The sequence below is a fragment of the Orcinus orca genome, chromosome 1, assembly GCF_937001465.1.
Source record: "Orcinus orca chromosome 1, mOrcOrc1.1, whole genome shotgun sequence".
NCBI lineage: Eukaryota > Metazoa > Chordata > Mammalia > Artiodactyla > Delphinidae > Orcinus > Orcinus orca.
Genome location: NC_064559.1, coordinates 175,747,526 through 175,770,396, shown reverse-complemented (window position 1 = coordinate 175,770,396; position 22,871 = coordinate 175,747,526). Strand labels below are relative to the sequence as shown.

The 22,871-nt window shown below is 39.8% G+C and overlaps 1 protein-coding gene across 1 annotated transcript in view; it reads right to left on the bottom strand.

The window, feature by feature from the left end:
- ZSWIM5 (zinc finger SWIM-type containing 5) overlaps window positions 1–22,871 on the bottom strand; it is a 260,902-nt gene that overhangs the window by 21,557 nt on the left and 216,474 nt on the right. Inside the window, exons 5-11 of the mRNA XM_049698756.1 lie at window positions 22,435–22,614; window positions 17,350–17,526; window positions 14,950–15,096; window positions 14,300–14,437; window positions 12,630–12,890; window positions 12,280–12,415; window positions 11,270–11,427 (exon numbers count right to left, since the gene is read on the bottom strand). Coding sequence (XP_049554713.1) covers window positions 11,270–11,427; window positions 12,280–12,415; window positions 12,630–12,890; window positions 14,300–14,437; window positions 14,950–15,096; window positions 17,350–17,526; window positions 22,435–22,614 — 1,197 coding nt within the window. The remainder of the gene's footprint in view (window positions 1–11,269; window positions 11,428–12,279; window positions 12,416–12,629; window positions 12,891–14,299; window positions 14,438–14,949; window positions 15,097–17,349; window positions 17,527–22,434; window positions 22,615–22,871) is intronic.

Genomic DNA, 22,871 nt, shown 5'->3' with positions numbered 1-22,871 from the left:
GCACAGCAACAGGGGTGCGGAGGGCAAAGCGGAGAGATTCCCGCACAGAGAATCGGTGCCGACCGGCACTCACCAGCCCAAGAGGCTTGTCTGCTCACCCGCCGGGGCGGGCGGGGCTGGGAGCTGAGGCTCGGGTTTCAGTCAGAGCGCCGGGAGAGGACTGGGGTTGGCGGCGTGAACACAGCCTGCAGGGCGTTAGTGCACCGCGGCTAGCCGGGAGGGAGTCCGGGGAAAAGTCTGGACCTACCGAAGAGGCAAGAGACTTTTTCTTCCCTCTTTATTTCCTGGTGCGCAAGGAGAGGGGATTAAGAACGCTGCTTAAAGGAGCTCCAGAGACGGGCGCGAGCCGCGGCTAAAAGTGCGGACCCCAGAGACAGACATGAGACGCTAAGGCCGCTGCTGCCGCCACCAAGAAGCCTGTGTGCGAACACAGGTCACTATCCACACCCCCTTCCGGGGAGCCTGTGCAGCCCGCCACTGCCAGGGTCCCGGGATCCAGGGACAACTCCCCCGGGAGAACGCACGGCACGCCTCAGGCTGGCGCAACGTCACTCCGGCCTCTGCCGCCGCAGGCTCGCCCTACACTCCATGACCCTCCCTACCCCCGGCCTGAGTGAGCCAGAGCCTTCGAAACAGCGGCTCCTTTAACCCCGTCCTGTCTGAGCAAAGAACAGACGCCCTCCGGGGACCTACACGCACAGGCGGGGCCAAATCCAAAACTGAGCCCCTGGGAGCTGTGAGAACAAAGAAGAGAAAGGGAAATCTCTCCCAGCAGCCTCAGAAGAAGTGGATTAAATATCCACAATCAACTTGATGTACCCTGCATCTGTGGAATACATGAATAGACAACGAACCATCCCAAATTAAGGAGGTGGACTTTGAGAGCAAGATTTATGATTTTTTCCTCTTTTCCTCTTTTTCTGAGTGTGTATGTGTATGCTTCTGTGTGAGATTTTGTCTGTATAGCTTTGCTTCCACCATTTGTTCTGTGTTCTATCCATCCAGTTTTTTGCTCTTATTTTTTATTTTAATAACTTCATATATTTTATCTTACTTTATTTTATTTTACTTTGTCTTCTTTTTTTCCTTCCTTCCCTCCTTCCTTCCTTGCTCCCTCCCTCCCTCCTTTCTTTCTTTCTACTTCTATTAATTCTTTCTACTTTTTCTCCCTTTTCTTCTGAGCCGTGTGGATGAAAGGCTCTTGGTGCTGCAGCCAGGAGTTAGTGCTGTGCCTCTGAGGTGGGAGAGCCAACTTCAGAACACTGGTCCACAAGAGACCCCCAGCTGCACATAATATCAAACGACAAAAATCTCCCAGAGATCTCCATCTCAACACCAGCACCCAGCTTCACTCAACGACCAGCAAGCTACAGTGCTGGACATCCTATGCCAAACAACTAGCAAGACAGGAACACAACCCCACCCATTAGCAGAGAGGCTGCCCAAAATCATAATAAGTCTACAGACACCCCCAAACACACCACCAGACGTGGACCTGCCCACCAGAAAGACAAGATCCAGACTCATCCACCAGAACACAGGCACTAGTACCCTCCACCAGGAAGCCTACACAACCCACTGAACCAACCTTAGCCACTGGGGACAGACACAAAAAACAACAGAAACTACGAACCTTCAGCCTGCAAAAAGGAGACCCCAAACACAGTAAGGTAAGCAGAATGAAAAGACAGAAAAACACACAGCAGATGAAGGAGCAAGATAAAAACCCACCAGACCTAACAAATGAAGAGGAAATAGGCAGTCTACCTGAAAAAGAATTCAGAATAATGATAGTAAAGATATCCAAAATCTTGGAAATAGAATAGACAAAATGCAAGAAACATTTAACAAGGACCTAGAAGAACTAAAGATGAAACAAACAATGATGAACAACACAATAAATGAAATGAAAAATACTCTAGATGGGATCAATAGCAGAATAACTGAGTCAGAAGAACGGATAAGTGACCTGGAAGATAAAATAGTGGAAATAACTAATGCAGAGCAGAATAAAGAAAAAAGAATGAAAAGAACTGAGGACAGTCTCAGACACCTCTGGGACAACATTAAACACACCAACATTCGAATTATAGGGGTCCCAGAAGAAGAAGAGAAAAAGAAAGGGACTGAGAAAATCTTTGAAGAGATTATAGTTGAAAACTTCCCTAATATGGGAAAGGAAATAGTTAATCAAGTCCAGGAAGCACAGAGAGTCCCATACAGGATAAATCCAAGGAGAAATACACCAAGACACATATTAATCAAACTGTCAAAAATTAAATACAAAGAAAACATATTAAAAGCAGCAAGGGAAAAACAACAAATAACACACAAGGGAATCCCCATAAGGTTAACAGCTGATCTTTCAGCAGAAACTCTGCAAGCCAGAAGGGAGTGGCAGGGCATATTGAAAGTGATGAAGGAGAAAAACCTGCAACCAAGATTACTCTACCCAGCAAGGATCTCATTCAGATTTGATGGAGAAATTAAAACCTTTACAGACAAGCAAAAGCTGAGAGAGTTCAGCACCACCAAACCAGCTCTACAACAACTGCAAAAGGAACTTCTCTAGGCAAGAAACACAAGAGAAGGAAAAGACCTACAATAACGAACCCAAAACAATTAAGAAAATGGGAATGGGAACATACATATCGATAATTACCTTAAATGTAAATGGACTAAATGCTCCAACCAAAAGACACAGACTGGCTGAATGGATACAAAAACAAGACGCATATATTTGCTGTCTACAAGAGACCCACTTCAGACCTCGAGACACATACAGACTGAAAGTAAGGGGATGGAAAAAGGTATTTCATGCAAATGGAAACCAAAAGAAAGCTGGAGTAGCAATTCTCATATCAGACAAAACAGACTTTAAAATAAAGACTATTACAAGAGACAAAGAAGGACACTACATAATGATCAAAGGATCGATCCAAGAAGAAGATATAATAATTGTAAATATTTATGCACCCAACATAGGAGCACCTCAATACATAAGGCAAATACTAACAGCCATAAAAGGGGAAATCGACAGTAACACATTCATAGTAGGGGACTTTAACACCCCACTTTCACCAATGGACAGATCATCCAAAATGAAAATAAATAAGGAAACACAAGCTTTAAATGATACATTAAACAAGATGGACTTAATTGATATTTATAGGACATTCCATCCAAAAACAACAGAATACACATTTTTCTCAAGTGCTCATGGAACATTCTCCAGGATAGATCATATCTTGGGTCACAAATCAAGCCTTGGTAAATTTAAGAAAATTGAAATTGTATCAAGTATCTTTTCCGACCACAAGGCTATGAGACTAGATATCAATTACAGGAAAGATCTGTAAAAAATACAAACACATGGAGGCTAAACAATACACTACTTAATAACGAAGTGATCACTGAAGAAATCAAAGAGGAAATCAAAAAATACCTAGAAACAAATGACAATGGAGACACGACGACTCCAAATCTATGGGATGCAGCAAAAGCAGTTCTAAGAGGAACGTTTATAGCAATACAATCCTACCTTAAGAAACAGGAAACATCTCGAATAAACAACCTAACCTTGCACCTAAAGCAATCAGAGAAAGAAGAACAAAAAAACCCCAAAGTTAGCAGACGGAAAGAAATCATAAAAATTAGATCAGAAATAAATGAAAAAGAAATGAAGGAAACTATGGCAAAGATCAATAAAACTAAAAGCTGGTTCTTTGAAAGGATAAACAAAATTGATAAACCATTAGCCAGACTCATCAAGAAAAAAAGGGAGAAGACTGAAATCAATAGAATTAGAAATGAAAAAGGAGAAGTAACAACTGACACTGCAGAAGTACAAAAGATCATGAGAGATTACTACAAGCAACTCTATGCCAATAAAATGGACAACCTGGAAGAAAGGGACAAATTCTTAGAAAGGCACAACCTGCCAAGACTGAATCAGGAAGAAATAGAAAATATGAACAGATCAATCACAAGCACTGAAATTGAAACTGTGATTTAAAATCTTCCAACAAACAAAAGCCCAGGACCAGATGGCTTCACAGGCGAATTCTATCAAACATTTAGAGAAGAGCTATCACCTATCCTTCTCAAACTCTTCCAAAATATAGCAGAGGGAGGAACATTCCCCAACTCATTCTACGAGGCCACCATCACCTTGATACCAAAACCAGACAAGGATGTCACAAAGAAAGAAAACTACAGGCCAATAGCACTGATGAACATAGATGCAAAAATCCTCAACAAAATACTAGCAAACAGAATCCAACAGCACATTAAACGGATCATACACCATGATCAAGTGGGGTTTATTCCAGGAATGCAAGGATTCTTCAATATACGCAAATCAATCAACGTGATACACCATATTAACAAACTGAAGGAGAAAAACCATATGATCATCTCAACAGATGCAGAGAAAGCTTTTGACAAAATTCAGCACCCATTTATGATAAAAACCCTGCAGAAAGTAGGCATAGAGGGAACTTTCCTCAACATAATAAAGGCCATATATGACAAACCTACAGCCAACATCGTCCTCAATGGTGAAAAACTGAAAGCATTTCCACTAAGATCAGGAACAAGACAAAGTTGCCCACTCTCACCATTCTTATTCAACATAGTTTTGGAAGTTTTAGCCACAGCAATCAGAGAAGAAAAGGAAATAAAAGGAATCCAAATCGGAAAAGAAGAAGTAAAGCTGTCACTATTTGCAGATGATATGATACTATACATAGAGAATCCTAAAGATGCTACCAGAAAACTACTAGAGCTAATCAATGAATTTGGTAAAGTAGCAGGATACAAAATTAATGCACAGAAATCTCTGGCATTCCTATACACTAAGGATGAAAAATCTGAAAGTGAAATCAAGAAAACACTCCCATTTACCACTGCAACAAAAAGAATAAACTATCTAGGAATAAACCTACCTAAGGAGACAAAAGACCTGTATGCAGAAAATTATAAGACACTGATGAAAGAAATTAAAGATGATACAAATAGATGGAGAGATATACCATTTTCTTGGATTGGAGGAATCAACATTGTGAAAATGACTCTACTACCCAAAGCAATCTACAGATTCAATGCAATCCCTATCAATCTACCACTGGCATTTTTCACAGAACAAGAACAAAAAATTTCACAATTTGTATGGAAACACAAAAGACCCCAAAAAGCCAAAGCAACCTTGAGAACGAAAAACGGAGCTGGAGGAATCAGGCTTCCTGACTTCAGACCATACTACAAAGCTACAGTAATCAAGACAGTATGGTTCTGGCACAAAAATAGAAATATACATCAATGGAACAGGATAGAAAGCCCAGAGATAAACCCACACACATATGGTCACCTTATCTTTGATAAAGGAGGCAGGAATGTACAGTGGAGAAAGGACAGCCTCTTCAATAAGTGGTGCTGGGAAAACTGGACAGCTACATGTAAAAGTATGAGATTAGATCACTCCCTAACACCATACACAAAAATAAGCTCAAAATGGATTAAAGACCTAAATGTAAGGCCAGAAACTATCAAACTCATAGAGGAAAACATAGGCAGGACGCTCTATGGCATAAATCACAGCAAGGTCCTTTTTGACCCACCTCCTAGAGCAATGGAAATAAAAACAAAAATAAACAAATGGGACCTAATGAAACTTAAAAGCTTTTGCGCAGCAATGGAAACCATAAAGAAGACCAAAAGACAACCCTCAGAATGGGAGAAAATATTTGCAAATGAAGCAACTGACAAAGGATTAATCTCCAAAATTTATAAGCAGCTCATGCAGCTTAATAACAAAAAAACAAACAATCCAATCCAAAAATGGAGAGAAGACCTAAATAGACATTTCTCCAAAGAAGATATACAGACTGCCAACAAACACATGAAAGAATCAACATCACTAATCATTGGAGAAATGCAAATCAAAACTACAATGAGATATCATCTCACACCAGTCAGAATGGCCATCATCAAAAGATCTAGAAACAATAAATGCTGGAGAGGGTGTGGAGAAAACGGAACCCTCTTACACTGTTGGTGGGAATGTAAATTGACACAGCCACTGTGGAGAACAGTATGGAGGTTGCTTAAAAAACTACAAATGGAACTACCATATGACCCAGCAATCCCACTACTGGGCATATACCCTGAGAAAACCATAATTCAAAAAGAGTCGTGTACCAAAATGTTCATTGCAGCTCTGTTTACAATAGCCCGGAGATGGAAACAACCTAAGTGTCCATCATCGGATGAATGGATAAAGAAGATGTGGCACATATATACAATGGAATATTACTCAGCCATAAAAAGAAACGAAATTGAGCTATTTGTAATGAGGTGGATAGACCTAGAGTCTGTCATACAGAGTGAAGTAAGTCAGAAAGAGAGAGACAAATACCGTATGCTAACACATATATATGGAATTTAAGAAAAAAAAGTATCATGAAGAACCTAGGGGTGAAACAGGAATAAAGACAGAGACTTACTAGAGAATGCACTTGAGGATATGGGGAGGGGGAAGGGTAAACTGTGACAAAGCGCGAGAGAGGCATGGACATATATACACTACCAAACGTAAGGTAGATAGCTAGTGGGAAGCAGCCGCATAGCACAGGGAGATCAGCTCGGTGCTTTGTGACCGCCTGGAGGGGTGGGATAGGGAGGGTGGGAGGGAGGGAGATGCAAGCGGGAAGAGATATGGGAACATATGTATATATATAACTGATTCATTTTGTTGTGAAGCTGAAACTAACATACCATTGTAAAGCAATTATACTCCAATAAAGATGTTAAAACGAAAAAAAAATAAAAATGGGTTGTTCATTTTCTTATTATTGTGTTTTGAGAGTTCTTTACATATTCTGGATGCAAGTCCTTTATGAAATATGTGATTTGCAAATATTTCTCCCCCTCTGTGGCTTATCTTTTCATTCTCAATAGTAACTTTCACAGAGCAGAAGTTCTTAATTTGGTAAGTCGAATTTATCAATTTTTTTCTCTTATGGATTGTGCTTTTAGTGTTGTATTTAAGAAATCTTTGCCTAACTAAAAATGAAAATGATTTTGTCCTGTGTTTTCTTCTAAAAGTTTTATTGTTTTAGCTTTTACATTTAGGTCCTTGATCCATCATGAGCTAATTTTGTGTATGTTTTACCACTTGTTGAAAGACCTTCATTTTCTTCAACTGAATTGGTTTTGCCCCTTTACTGAAATAGATTGGCCACATATATGTGGATCTGTATTGGGACTCTATTTTCTTTCAGTGATCTATTTGTGTGTCTTTACACCAATAATCCTTTGCTGATTACTACAGCTTTATAATAAGTCTTGAAATCAGGTGGTGTTAGTTGTCCCACTTTATTTTTCTTTCACAAAGTTGTTTCTGGCTACTCTAGGTCCTTTGAATTTCCATACGAATTTCAGAATCAGATTATCGATTTCTACTCCAAAAAGCCTATTAGGATTTTGATTTGGATAACACTGAATCTATATATCAAATTGTAGAGAATCAACATCTTAATAATACTGTCTTCCAATCCATGAGTGCAGTATGTCCCATTTATTTAGGTTTTCTTTAATTTCTCTCAGCAATGTTTTACGATCTTCATTGTATGATTTTCTTGTACATATTTTGCTAGGTTTATTCTCAAGTATTTCATGTTTTCTTGATGTTATAATGATAATTTTAAAAATTTCAGTTTCTGATTGTTTGTTGCTGGTATATTGAAATACCGTTGATTTTTGTATATTGATCTTGTACCCTGAAACATTGCTAAATCTATTATTAGTTCTAATAGCTTTTTGTAGACTCCATAGAATTTTCTACATAGACAATCAATGTCATCAGAGAATAAAGACAGTTTTACTTCTTCCTTTCTAATCTGGATAGCTTTTACTTCTTTTTAGTGTTTTATTGTACTGGCTAAAATCATCGGTATAATATTGAAATAGAAGAGGTGAAAGTAAACATCTTTGCCTTGTTCTTGATGTTAGGAAGAAAACATTCAGTCTTTTACCATTAAGTATAAGGGTAGCTGTATCATAGATGCCCTTTATCATGTTGAAGAAGTTCCCTTCTATTCCTAGTTTGTTGAGGGTTTTAACTGTTTTTATTAGGAATAAATGTTGGATTTTATCAGGTTCTTTTTCCATATTACTGAGATGATCATATGGGTATTCTTTTTTACTCTATTAGCATGGTGAAATACAGTGATTGATTTTTGAATGTTAAACCAGCCTTGCATTCTTGGGGGTAAACCCTACTTATTACAATATACTATCCTTTTTTATACATTATTGGATTCAATCTGTTACAATTTTTATTAAGATTTTTTGCACCTATGCTCATGAGAGATATTATTCTGAGTTTCTTTTTTATAATAGTTTTTTGTCTGATTTTGGTGTGAGGATAATGCTGATTTTATAGACTGAGCTGGGAAATACTTCCTCCTCTTCAATTTTCTGCAAGAGTTTATACAGAATTGTTATGTTTTCCTTAAATGTTTGGTAGAATTTACCATTTAGTCCTGGATTTTCTTTCTTTTCTTTCAAAGGTTTTTAACTACCAATTCAATTTCTTTGAAATTCTTTTCTTTTTACTGTGGTAAAATATACATAATAAAATTTACCATTTTAACCATTTAAGGGTACAATTCAGTGACATTAAAGACATTCACATTGTTGTGCAACCATCACCACTATTTCCAGAACTTTCTCATCATCCCAAATTTGTAGAGAGATACTTTGAAACTATGTAAATATCCTGTTCCTCATCAAATGTTCAACCACTAGCTTAGCATCTATTGCTATTTCTTCACTGTGGCTATTCTAGGTAACTCATATAAGTGGAATCATACAATGTTTGTCTTTCTGTGTCTGGTTTATTTCACTTAGCATAATGTTTTCAAGGCTCACCCATGTTGTAGCATATATCAGAATTTCATTCCTTTTTATGGCTAAATAATATTCCGTTGTGTGCATATGCTCCATTTTGTTTATCCATTCACCTGTTCACGGATACCTGAGTTATTTCCAACTTTTGGCTACTGTGAATAGTGCTGCTATTAATATTGGTGTACAAATAATCTGTTTAAGTCCATATTTTCAATTCTTTTGGGTATATACCTAGCTAATTCTTATTTATTTTTGAGTGAACTTTGGTAGTTTGCGTCTATGAAGAAATTAGTCTGTTTCATTATGTTGTTTAATTTATAGCATAAAGTTATTCATAATATTCCCTTATTAACATTTTAATGCCTTTAGAATTTGTTGTGATGTCACTTTTCCCATTCTTGATATTGGTAATTTTTGTCTTCTCATTTTTTCTTGATCAGTCTGGACAAAGATTTCAATTTTATTTATCTTTTCAAAGAAACAGCTTTTTGTCTCATTGATTTTGTCTGTTTTTCTATAGTTTATTTCATTGATTTCTGTTCTAATCTCTATTATTTCTTTTCTTTTGCTTACTTTAGGTTTCATCTGCTCTTCCTTTTCTGGCTTCTTAAGGCAGAATCTGAGATCACTGATTTGAAACCTTTCTTCTTTTCAAATATAGGTATTAAGTGCTAAAAATTTCCTGCTAAGTAAAGCTTTAGATCCAATCCACACATTTTTATATGTTGTGCTTTTTCATTCAGTTTAAAATATTTTCTAATTTTCTTGTGTTATTTTCCCTTTGTCTAATGAGTTATATGGAAGTGTGTGGTTTAATTTCCAAAACTTTGGTGGATTTTCCATATATCTTTTTATTATTGATTTCTAATTCAACTGTGGTTGTCTGGAAAAGATATTTATTTCACCTATGTTTTTGAAAGATATTTTCACTGGTATAGAATTCTAGGTCAAAAGTTTTTTTAAAAAGTACTTTAAAGATTTTTCTCCACTGTCTTCTGGCTTACACTGCCTCTAATGAGAAACCTGCTCTCATACTTATCTTTTGTCCTTTTTATGTAATGTGTATTTTTTCCCTCTAGTTGCTTTTAAGTAAGATTTTCCCTTTTATCACTGGTTTTAAGCAATTTGATTATGATGTGCCTTGGTATAATTTTCTCCCTATTTCTTGTGCTTGAGGTCATTGAGCATCCTGGATTTGCAGTCATCCTTATCCTGCTTGGAAAAGGCACTCCATGCCAGGCCACTGCCACCCCCACTTCCGACATGGATGACTATTGTCAAATTTATTACTTTTGCCAATAAGATTTGTGAAAAATGTTACCTCAGGGTAATTTTAATTTGTATTTCTCCAGTGAGGCCAGGCATTTTAATTGTTTAAAAGTCATCTGTATCTTCTTTTCTGTAAACTGACTGATCATATTTTGTTTAATTTTTGTATTGGTTTTTTGATCATTTTTATATTGATTTATCTGTATCTTTTATCTTTTCTACAATGAGCATGCATTTTTTTTGCAATAAGAAGATACAACATAAAGTAATTTTAAATTTAAAAAGTGCTTTTAAAAACTCATGTAGTTTCCTGGTATTGGAAAAATATTCATAGTCCATGGTAGCTAGTATTTTATTATAACTTCTCAGGGGCTTATTTTCACTTCTCTTTGTGATAAAACCTACATAACTAACATGAAGTATGTGAGCTTAAAAGCCTGAGTCACTCTGGACTGCTTATCTTTTGACCAGGAGCCCTAGAAAAATCATAAACTCTCATATCTGTAAAGAGATCTGGAGCTCCATCACTTCAGTAGATCTTCCAATGGCCCTGGGAAGCTGACAGGTCATTGACAATGATCCCCATTTTATAGATTTTTTTTTTTTTTTTTTTTTTTGCGGTAAGCGGGCCTCTCACTGTTGTGGCCTCTCCCGTTGCGGAGCACAGGCTCTGGACGCGCAGGCTCAGCGGCCATGGCTCACGGGCCCAGCCGCTCCGCGGCATGTGGGATCTTCCCGGACCGGGGCACGAACCCACGTCCCCTGCATCGGCAGGCGGACTCTCAACCACTGCGCCACCAGGGAAGCCCCCCATTTTATAGATTTTTAAACCAGAGGCTTAGAAAGGTAAAGTGACTTTATCATATGGAAGGTTAGATTTAGAAGTTACCTTAAAGATGATCTGATTCTCTGTACTCAGAGTCCTACAATTAGTAACTACAGCAAAACTTTGGCTTGGACTCAGGTGTTCATTCTAATAGCAGGAATCAAAGTGAGGATCCCTATCACTATAAGTGCTTAGGGGAGGACAGATAGCTTCTCTGGGCAGGCATACTGGGGGTGCTGGAGCCTTAGGTCTTTCTATGCTCACCTTTGGCAGCAGTCAGCATGGTGGAGGCCAGTTCACACTGCTGTGATTCCAAGTGTCCAAGCGTGAACCAGCGAGGGTAACGGCTGGGCACCACAGATACCATATGGTGAGGGTGGGAAGTGTCGCCTGCAGAAGTTGAGTTTTCTAGAACAGGTAACCTAGAAGACCCAGGGAGAGTCATAAGCTATCACCCAGACCCTTGCCATCTGGAGCCACCTTAGAGCAGTTTGTTCTTTGCTGGGGAGGAATTGGGCAGGAAAGGGTTAATGAAGAACTTTGAAGGTTTTAAAACCTATGGTACCGTACTTTATATGAGGTGAATGCCTGGGCACTTGTAGAACTCAAGATGAATAGTTCTTACTGCAAATGGATTTGAAAGACAGTTCAAAAACCATAAGATTATTTTTAAAAGCATAAGAAATATATGCCAAGTAATCCTCAGCAGTCCTTTCTGGTTGAGCTGAGGAGCTTTCTCAGCCTTAGAGCCTAACTAAAATTCTTCTTCTGTATGTTCTGCTGCATCCTAGAGGTCCACCTGCCTGAACCAAGGATCGTATTCTAGTTTGGAAACAGGATGCCCATAGCTCATTGTTCTCAAGTCTTGATATAGAAAGACTTACTTCTACTTCCCCAGATGTATCTGGTGACCTATGCCTGGGAACCATTTTTCAGTTAGGTATGGAAAGGCTCAAACCCCTTGTGAAGCTGCCAAACTGGGCCCAGAACAAAGAGACTCAGGCCTTGGGTGCTCTGTATCTGTTAAAAATTCATAGACTTCCTCAGACAGTTCACTGAGAATGCAGCCAGGGAGCAAGTGCGTCACCAGCGAGGCATCCCAGATAGGAATCCTAGATCGTATGAAAATATCTGAAGCATTTTAGGGCAGGCTGATGGCAGGTCCAATCGAATAGAGAAAGAGTGAAAGAGAAGAAAGTGAGATAAACAAAGAAAAAGAACATCTGAGACTTCTGGTTTAGTGGAGGCATTTGGGCTAGGAAAGGGCTACCCACCTCATGGCACGTAAGGCTAATTTATAGGACAGGTCTGGATCATGAGGCAGTAGAGCTGAGAACAAATACTTGGCAAAGGTATGCATGGGAACACTCTCTCGGTGGATGACTTCTCCCAGACCGCTGAAGGGGCCTCCTGCAGGAAGAAGATAAGCCAGCCAGTTATTTATCTGTATGCTTTTATTTGTCTGCCTGGACTTGAGCCTTAGGATCCCACATGTGTTTGCTAGCCATAAGAACCTTCACTATACTTTAACTTTAAAAATGTTGCTATACCTGTGCTCTGTTAGAGAGGTGAACCCAGAGTCACAGGCCTAAGACTCGGTGACAACAGCCCCTTCTCTACTTACCTTCCAGGAGTAAGATGCACTGCTTCTGCAGTGTTTGCACTAGCTCATCATCCAGCTGCAGCTCCTGGAGTCGACTCAGGAGCTGCTCCTCATTACGGCACACCTTGTCCTGTGCGTAGAGGCCTTCAGGCATCACCCTCTGTTGACCCATCCCCATCAGAGCAACTTCCATGGCCAATGACAGGTAGGACTCACTGCTGTCTGGGCAGCCTGCAGCCACAGGCACATGCTGGTACACAGGGGCTCTGCTTTCATTCATATCTGAGGACAACAGGGCACCGGATTCGGTAGGTCAGGCCCCATGGATTTTTCTGCCTCTCTTCCCCCCACACTTTGGAATACAGCTTGGTCAAGAGCTAACACAGGGAAGCTGAGTCAAACACCAGAACAGTAAGACAAATATACTGAAAAAAGGTTATACAGGGTTACAAAGATTCCTAACTCCTTCCTAATGCATTATCTGGCTAGGCCAGCTGGGGAAGAATACAATCATACTAATCTTTTGCTAGAATGTTATGTAACACTAATTAACTATTTTTGTGTCTGTCTCTTCACTAGAATGTAAGAACCTTAAAGGAAAGAGACTTTATCTTACTGCCTGAGGCATCTCCAGGGCCTGGTATGTGGAAGGAGCTAAGTGTGTGTCTATGGTAAATAAACCCCAAGTACAACTTCAGGTTTTCAAGATGTAAGTGTCATTGTGCAGATGAAACAGACCAAAGATGATGAGTCCTTTTTCAGGGGATCAGAGGGAAGATAGGGTAGCCCCTACCTTGCATTGGGGCCACCCCTTTTATCTCTACCCACAGAAATCCAAATCCATCCAGTTAAACTATTACTTTTGTGACATTTGCAACTTTTATGTTATTAGTACTTTATATGGTCCACCTTTGGGTTCAAAGTTTCAGGAGGAGAGCACAGGTGTAAAAGCCAGAGTCTTAATTTCTTTCCTTTCCCCTTCCTCCATCTGGTAAATATTTATGGAAGACTATTAAATGGGAGTTACTGCCCTAAGTGCTAGGATCACAACGATAAGTCATAATTTCTGCGTTCAGGGGCCTGACAGTCTAGTAAGAGATACTTACTTGTAAACAGATTGTAATGCAGTGTGCTAAATACCGTAACAGATGTATGTATACAATACAGTGATAGCATAAAGGAAAGAAGAATCAGTTCTGTCTCAAGTCCTTGCTACTTTGAGACTTTATTAAATTACTTCTCTTTTATTTCTGTTTTGTAAATTTGGTACAAAACCACCATAAAGGAGAATGTTCAAGGGGAACATGAGAGTATTACGCAAGGTATACACACTGCTGATGGAAGTTTTTTCCCCCTTCCAGACTCTGAGGACTACTTGGCCTCTGACTCCTCAAATCCCCCTAGCCCTTCTTATTCCCCTTGGATTACTCTTTAGGCATTCACACGGTAGGGAAGTGAGAGGAGCAAAGGAAGACTGAGGCTGGCACAGTAAAATGGGTGAGTAGGACAGGGCCAGTCCACAGAGTGGGAAAGGAAGGTGGGAAAGAGAGCAATCCCAAGAAAACCTCTCAGGGGAGGTCCAGTTTGGATAAGAGACCAAAAGGCTGCAAGAGGGGTAAAACAGCCTCTGTCATGGAGGAGAAGAGAGCTCCCAAGGGCAGTTTCGGCTTGCCTTGGGCTGACCCCTGTACCTGACACTTCCAGATAGCCATCATCATTCAGGCGGCAGGCCTCAGTCAAAGTGAGAAACAGGCAGCCAATGGGATCCAGGGGGTGGCCCACCCAGCCTTCTAGGTTTGTGATCGTTGTGGTTCCTCTCTGCAACAGTTCTGGAAACAAGCAGGTCAAGGTTTCAGACAGTGATAGAGACACACTGCTCTCTGTCCCTGCCCGGTCTCTCCATTAGTCTCTTCACCAGTCTCTTTCAGACACTGGCCCTGAAACTCAAAGTAAAGCTTCCCTCGCTGTCTTGCTCTGGGTTGATGAGACTGGTCACAAGCTCATCATCCAGCTCTGAGGCATGTGGTGTGCATTTAGGCTGCCTGCTGACAGCACACATATGTAGATACAGCTTTACAGATCTTCTCATACCAGATCTTAGTGGATTCAACTGTCCTGTGACAGAGGCAGGCCAGCATTATTACTCCCATTTTACAGATAAGAAAACTGATATTCATAGAGGTAAAGTGAGACACTCCACACAGCAAGGAGAACGACCTAGAATCCCCTAGCCCCTGTAACACCAGGAAACTTAATGAAAATTAAGTACTAGGCCTTGCAGCCCCTGAGGGTCCGCATCAGCCTCAGCCTAAGGAGTTAAGATGGCTCTGGATCACTGTACCTTTCTTCTGATGCTTGTAGATTTCCAGCTGCCGTTGCTGCTGCAACCTCAGAGTATTGATAATGGCCACTGTGAGTCTGAGGGCCTCTTTTGGGTAACCATGGGAACGCAGGGCATCAACCCGAGCACAGGCTGTAGGCACATGCTCTACCAGATGAGAAGAAAATATTTTGATTGAGTTAAATTTTCAAATCAGGAAAATTCATGCTTGACAAAGGGAGACTGTATTCAGTTCAGTTCCTCAAATTCAACCTGACATCTACTGTGTACCAGAAATTGTATCTTACCTTTTAGGGATAGAAAGTTGAATAAGTCACACGTACCTACCTCCAAGGAGACACCCTGCAGCCCCAGTGTAGTGGTTTGGTGTAGAAAGGGACAAAGAACTAGGATAATAAAATGTTGTACCTCTTTGTGAACATGTACTACAGGAAGGCAATGTAGCAACAAACTGCCTTTATAGAGGGAAAGGCCTCATTTGTTTATTAATCCTATGCTTCCTGAGAACCTATTAAATGCCAGGTAGCATGCTGGGCAAAGCAGCTACAAAGATGAATAAGAAATGGTCACTTTCCTCAAAGTGCTCACAAATGATACATAAACATATCATTATAAAACAGTTGAAAAGAAATGACATGATCGAAATATACACAGAAAGAAAATAATATTTGAGCTATATCCTTTGTAGGGCAAGTAATATTTTAAATATGTAGACAAGCAGGGAAAGGCATTCCTGGTTGCCTTTATATATAACATATAAACAGAGGCATATAAGTAAAAGCATAAAAAGTATTCTAGGTAACATCTTCAGAGTACGGCAAATAGTTCTGTGTGGAGTTAGGTTATGTGGCTAGAGATAGCCTGGAAATGACTACCAAAGGCTTATAAAAGTGATTATAATAAATGGGGAAGTGATTATAATGAGATTTACGGTTTATTTTGTGATTTCTTTTAAGATAACATTAAAAATTATACAAATAGTTATAGAAAATTTGAAAATATAGATAAAACAAAATAAAGATTGGAGATAACCATTATTTCTAGTTTCATATTTCATTTTATGAAAAAAATATATATCCAGACTTTTCTATTTAATTTTAATAAAAATGGGATATTTTAATTATTGTTTTGTAACTAGGTTTTTCCACTTAATAACATATTGTAAATATTTTCCCATATTAAATACACTTCTATAACATTAAAAATGATTACATATCATTCCACTGAATATACATACTATCCATTAAGTCCATCAATCCCCTATTGTTGGACATTTAGATTGCTTCCAATTTTTCTCCTCTGTACATTATACATCCATGCTCTAATAAGCCCCATAACTTTATGCATATTCTTAGTTAATTATAGCTCAGGATAAATTCCTAGAGGTAGAATTCCTGGATCAAGGGCTATGAATGTATTTTAAAGGCTTTTGATAAATGTTGTTGAAATGTTGTAAGCATTTACATTCCTACCAGTAGTATATGAGATTACCTCTCCTACATGTAACCTCTCCTCTACCAAAACCTAATTATCTTTATTTATAAAATTTCTGACTATTTGACAATTGAAACATGATAATTCAGTGTTGTTTTGATTTGCATCTTTGTTTATTAATGAGGTTATATTTTTTCTCATGCTTGTTATATATATGTTTTAGAAGTGTTAGATCAGAGAAGAAGAAATATAATCAAAAGGAATTTCAGGTGGATTCAGCAAGATCTTGTGAAAGACAAAGATATGGGGTGAGGGATGGAGGTAGGGAATTGGGAGATGACAATAAAAATGTACGCAATTGTCGTTAAGACTCAGAAAATGCGTATTTTTTAAAAGTGTCTAGTTTGGAATGGGCATTCTGTAATAAAGTCAAGAACAGACTGACAGAAGCTAGAGGAGGCTTTAAACTCACAATGGAACAGCTCTATTCTGTTATGATGACGGAAGGAATGAGGAAAGGAAGACAGCTTGGTGACAAATGCAGATAGTGCCTTAGCTACTAGTACAGAGTAATTTAAGTTTCAAAGTTCATGCCTTTTCAGCAAAATATGTAATTTCAGAGTAGATTACAATGTTGCTCAGTAACTGCTGACTAAGAGAGCCTGTGAACTAATGTCTAATGATTTTGTTAGTACTCTTTCAGATTTACTAACTCCTTTCCCCTCCCCAAACTTAGGAAACAATATAAATCCCTCTATTTGAGGTTACTGTACCTCACTTGTACACATGCAAATCGCCCAGGCTACACATAAATACCCTGAGGCCCTAGTCAAGGCCCCAGAAGATCTGTATGAAGACTGTCCAAAGTGTAGTTGTGTTGCTGGTACCTATGCAGATGGCTCACTCAAGCTTGGCATGAGGTGAGAGAGGGCTCTGAAATTCTGAGAGTAGGACAGGTACACTTACCAAGCCACAGTGGCTGGCCTTGGGAATTAAAGAGTAGTCTCTCACTTTCCTGCTGGCAGGCAGGAGCTATATATACATCACTGCTGATTATTCGCTGTAAGTGGCTGTCCTGCCAATGCAATTCACGGCCCTCGATGGCTCTAGTGAACACTGTCCGCCTTGGTCTGGATAAAGAATCTGGGGAAAGAAAGAAATGCAGCAGTTCAATGATGGGTAATCTGAAGCTCTAGCTCCTGTGTCTTCTTCAGGGTGGGAGGAATGGCAGAAGAATAGTGTATAGTTAGTGACAGCAGTCACTCTGCCATCTGTCTGGGTGTTCGTTGTGTTGCTTCTTTATTGGATAGCTTTTAGTGTGTCTGTGCCCTCTATGGGAAAACCTTTCTACATAGATCTATGGCTGAAGACCAGTTTCTCGTAGGACCCAGAAACACATGAAAGAGAGGAGGGACCGTGGTGCTCAGCTGCTCAATTATGAGGATACAAACTGCTTCTATAGAAGCCAGAGGAACAGAGAAGCAGCTAGGTAATGTCCCTGGCCAACCCATAACCTGTTTCTTTTACAGCATGACCCACATCAGACTAAGTACTTCTGTGACATGGATATAAAAGCTGAAAAAGAGCTGAAGCCCTGTGTATTCTGGTATCTTTATCACACTAGTGTCTGCAAGCTTACAACCTTGTTCTCCCATAAGAAAAATTGATGCTGACAAAAGACTAAACTGTTTTCTCACTGGAGTCCTACCATGCCATCTCTCTTCAGGAAAAGGGCTGCAGGGAAACAGTAGACAAAGTAAGCTCAATTCTTCAGGGTGGTGTGTAGGAAGACCAAATGGAAGATACAATCATAAAATGTGGATATAGGAGGACTCATGGAAGTGACATTTAAGGAAATGAAAACATAAACGATCATTTAACTCTCTGCCAGACTAAGAACAGTTGAAACTATTTTGGGATCAAGAACTGAAATACAGGTATTTCCCAAGATGCCCAAATGAGCTGTGCATCTACTGAGCCTGTGCAAAAATACTGGGAGGGAAAGTCAGAGGATTCAGACTGAACATGAAAGAAATGAACATATTCATCTACTCAGCAAAAGTCCTTGGAATCTGGTCATCTCTTCAGAAACCTGTGTATTCCTTAGAGTGCAGGCTCAGAGGATTAAATCAGAATAGCACTGATAATATTTACTGAAATTGCTTCTCCTTCATGTCACCCCTCAGCTGAAGCACAAAGACCCTTCTACTGGCTGCAGTCGGAGCCCCTCTCCTGCTAAACTGAGAATCCACCGTGGGTCTGCTCAGCCCACAGTGGGGATTAGGCTCCCAATATGTTTTGTATTTCATGAAGTCAGCAAATAATGACTGCCTACTACATGGCAGGTACTGTTCTAGGTACTGAGGATATAAGAAGTCCTTGGCTTCATGGACCTTTATATTCAAATGGGGAGAGACAGTTAAATGAATGTATAGTATAGTAAATATATAAGATGGTTATGAGTGCTAAGGAAGAGACTAAAGCAAAGTTAGGGAGAAAGGCAAGCTGGTATTGGGTGGGGGTTATTGTTTTATATAGCATGGTTTTTAATTAGGTAACATTTGAACAGAGACCTGAAGGAACTGAAGAGCAAGCCTCAGATATAACTAAGGGAAGAGCATCCTAGGCAAAAGGAACAGCAAGTGCTACTGGTGGGAACATATTTGGAGTGTTTGAGGGTAGTGAGGAGGCCAGTGTACCTAGAATGGAGTAAATAAGCAGGAAAGTCATAGGAGATGAGGCCAGAGAGATACTAGGAAACCAGACCATGGAGGGCCTTCTGGGCCATGAGGCAAAGATGAGAAGTCACTGGAGGTCATTGAGCCATTGAAGGTATATGATCTGATTTGCATTTTAAAAGAACAACTGGCAGCAGTATTGAGAACAGACTTTACGATGGAAGCAGTTAGGAGGCCACTGCAATATTTGTGAAAGATGATGGTAATCTGTTCAGAGTAATAAGCAGTGGAGGTGATGAGAGTAAATGAACCCTGGATATATTTTGAAGGTAAAGGTAATAGGATTTGCTCATGGATTAGATCTGGGATGAGAAAGAGAAGAATCAAGGATGACTCCAAGGTTTTTAACACAGACTTGTCATATATGGAGACAGGGAAGACTGCAGGAGCAGGTTTGGGTGGGGCTAGAGGGGTAAGAAATCCTACTGAGATCCTATTAATATCTAAGCTGAAACATCAAAACGGTAGATGAACATGTAAATCTGGAGTTGAGAGGAAAAGTCTGGGCAAGAGATATAAATCTGGATGTTGTTAGTATATAGATGATTATTAAAACAATGCAATTACCAGGGGAGTAAATATAGAAAGAAAAGTGGTTTGATAACTGAGCCCTGGGTACTCTAGCATTTTAGGTTGGGAAGTGGTGGGGAGACAGTAAAGGAGACTGAGAAGTAGGGGCCAATGAAGAGGAGAACCAAGAGAGTAGTGTCTTGGAAATAAGGTGTTTGAAGGAGAGAGTGATCGATTGTGACAAATACTGCTGATGGGTCAAGTAAGATTCTGACTGAGAACTAGATTTAGCAATGGTTAGCGTTAGTGACCAGTACAAGAGATGTTTCAGTACTGAAGGGATGAAATCCTGACTGGAATGAGTTGAAGAGAGAATAAGAGCAGAAGAAGTAGAGAAGATAAATATATAATATTCTTCTGAGCATTTTTCTTAATTCTACCACTTATTTCTACTACCTCAGAGAAACAAGGTGGTAGACAGAGAGTCATGTGGGGTCAACAAGAATGTTTTTTGCTTTGTTTTGTTTTGGGATGAAAGATAAAACAATGTGCTTGTATACTCAGAGGAATAATCCACAAAAACCTGTGACGCAGGAGAGAGTACAGATAGTTCCTGGGGTGATGTCCTAGATAAAAGGAATAAGATCTCAAGAACAAGTAGAAGGTTTGCACTTAGAAGCACAAACAAAAACAGCAGAAGAGGCAGAGTAGATGGGTAGAGACAGAAGCAGATGTGGTGATAGAGTTTTGGAAATTCTCTTCTGATTGCTTCTATATTCTCAGTGAACAGGAAGCAAGTCTTCAGGATGAAAGTGAGGATGGGGAGAAAGTATAGAAAGTTTTAAGGAAAAGATGGTGTGAAATAGTAATTTAGAAGACTGAAAGAAGGCACAGACTAGGGAAATGTAGTTGATGTCTGGACAATACTATGGACCCACTTGAGATTAGTGGTCATAAACTTAAGATAAGACCAGTTATCATAGTCATGTTTCTCTCCACCATGTTCAGCTGTGTGGGTGTGAGCACCGAGTAACTAGAAAGTTAGACTGAACTACTAAGGTTAGGGTTTTGCTATGTGAGTGTAACTAAGGGAACGAGGGGGTTGAGTATGTATGCAAGGTAGTGATTATAATGAATCACCGAGGAATCTAATCGGGATAAGCAGGAAAATGAGGCTACCACAAGAATGGAAAAGTGATAGGATCAAAATTCCTAGTGGGTCAAGGAATTACTGGAACTGGAATACCAGAGAAAATAACCTAGTAAGACTGGTGGTGCTAATTAGAGCTGCTTGAAATTGCGATTGTGAAGAAGGTGTAGTTATTGGTAATGGCAAGCTTTAGGGTATGATCTTGGGGTTGCATAGCTAAGTTATGATAGAAGATAGACTATTAAAAGAGAGGAGGTCAAAGAACTGAAAGACTAGAATACTGAAAGTACCATCTATGTGGCTATTTAAATGATCAAGAATCATGACAGAAGTAGAGGCAGAGAGTAGTGTTAGTGAGCCAGTAACCAAAAATCTTCAAGGAATGAGGGGGATTGCCCCAGAGGTCAAACGACCAAAACCTGGAGGGCAGCAGACAGCATATTTTAACAGCACTGACTTTAAAGCTGGGGGGTATTTTAGGAAGGAGGGTAGGACAATGATGTAGAAATGGCAATGAAGAATAAGCAGGATGCCTATTGCTCCATCAGGCCCAAAGGTAAAGAGATGTGAGAGATAAATCAGCCACAGCTTGAGAAGACTTAAGAGGAAACAACATTCTCAAATATACTGTCACCAGTATACTGTGACAAGGAAGAAACTGCCAGACAGGAGGCATGTGTTTATACACATGTGACTCTCTCTATGCCAAACCAAAGTCAATACTAAAAGGATACATTCCTGTGTTGTGGAGGTTAGATGAATGCCAGCAAAGGGTAGCTTCAAGTGGCAAAGTTGTAGGCTTTTCATCTCTCATTACCTTGGTTGCCTTAAATACACTGCTAATCAATTATGGTACAGCAGATGAAGACCAAGCAAGAACAATAATTTAAGTGATTTCCTCCTAGAGGTTAAAAGTATCAGTAGATTTATCACTTAAAATAAAAGGGAGGACATGTAAAATCAATGTCTGATAAAAATCTACCAATAAAGGATCCCCATGGGCTAAAGAGCAATCAATTGCCAACAGCAAATGGCCTGAGTTACATGAACTAAAGCTGATGTGAATGTCGATGTCCAGTGATACCTGGTCAGTGGGCTCAAAAGGCAGAGGGTACAATATCACTGTACTGGATTTGTCTTAAAATGGAGCAAGAGTCCTAGCCATATCTCGGAACGATGACCCCCTCCTAGAAATCTGCTGTATAAAAATTTGAGGAAAACAGAGAAAAGTAAGTAAGAAAGGCAATTGTCAGGACTTTTTTTTAAGTTGTTTTTTTTTTTTCTCCCAGGTCTTCTATCATTCCCTTGAGGTAGGTCTTCTGAGCTAAAACCAACCCCAACTGAGGCCAAGATCCATTAGTCATGAAAAACTTGAAGGGTAAAGAGGATTCATGAAGAGGCCTCTAGGAATTTATGCTGGGCACTGTAAGGATACTCTAGATGTGGAAAAGGACAGCATCCTCAATGTCAAAGATACAAGCTCACCCTTATTTAAGGTTTGGCATTTCAAGACAAACAAAAGAACAGGCTTTTCTTATTTAGGATGACAATTCTGACAGTCCAAAAGTTGTCCAGCCACCTTTGTTCTCAGGCTTTACCCTCCGACCTTTTGGAGTTCCAGGCATGAAGACGCTAAAATGATATCTGGCTCACCTGAACGGTGACTGGCATTCTGGGGCAGTGCGTTGGTGATGTTGGGCAGCTCATGCCCATAGTTCCCATCCTCCAGGGGACAGACATCCAGGTCATTCCACTTCTGCAGCTGCTGCAGCCAACAGGATTTTTCCTCCAATTTGCAATGTGGATTTAAAATGATGCACACCCATAACGCCCCTGGAAAAGAAAGCAACCCACATTCTTGACATCTCTCCTTTGATGTATGTCTAAGCCTTAATTTTTCAGTTTACTCTTTTCTTCCATTTTTTGTTGGTAGGAAAAGTTTCCAAAATATCAGCTTTTCTCAATATAAAAAAACAAATCTAAAAAAAAACCAGCCCCTGGGCTTCCCTGGTGGTGCAGTGGTTGGGAGTCTGCCTGCCGATGCGGGGGACACGGGTTCGTGCCCTGGTCCGGGAAGGTACCACATGCCG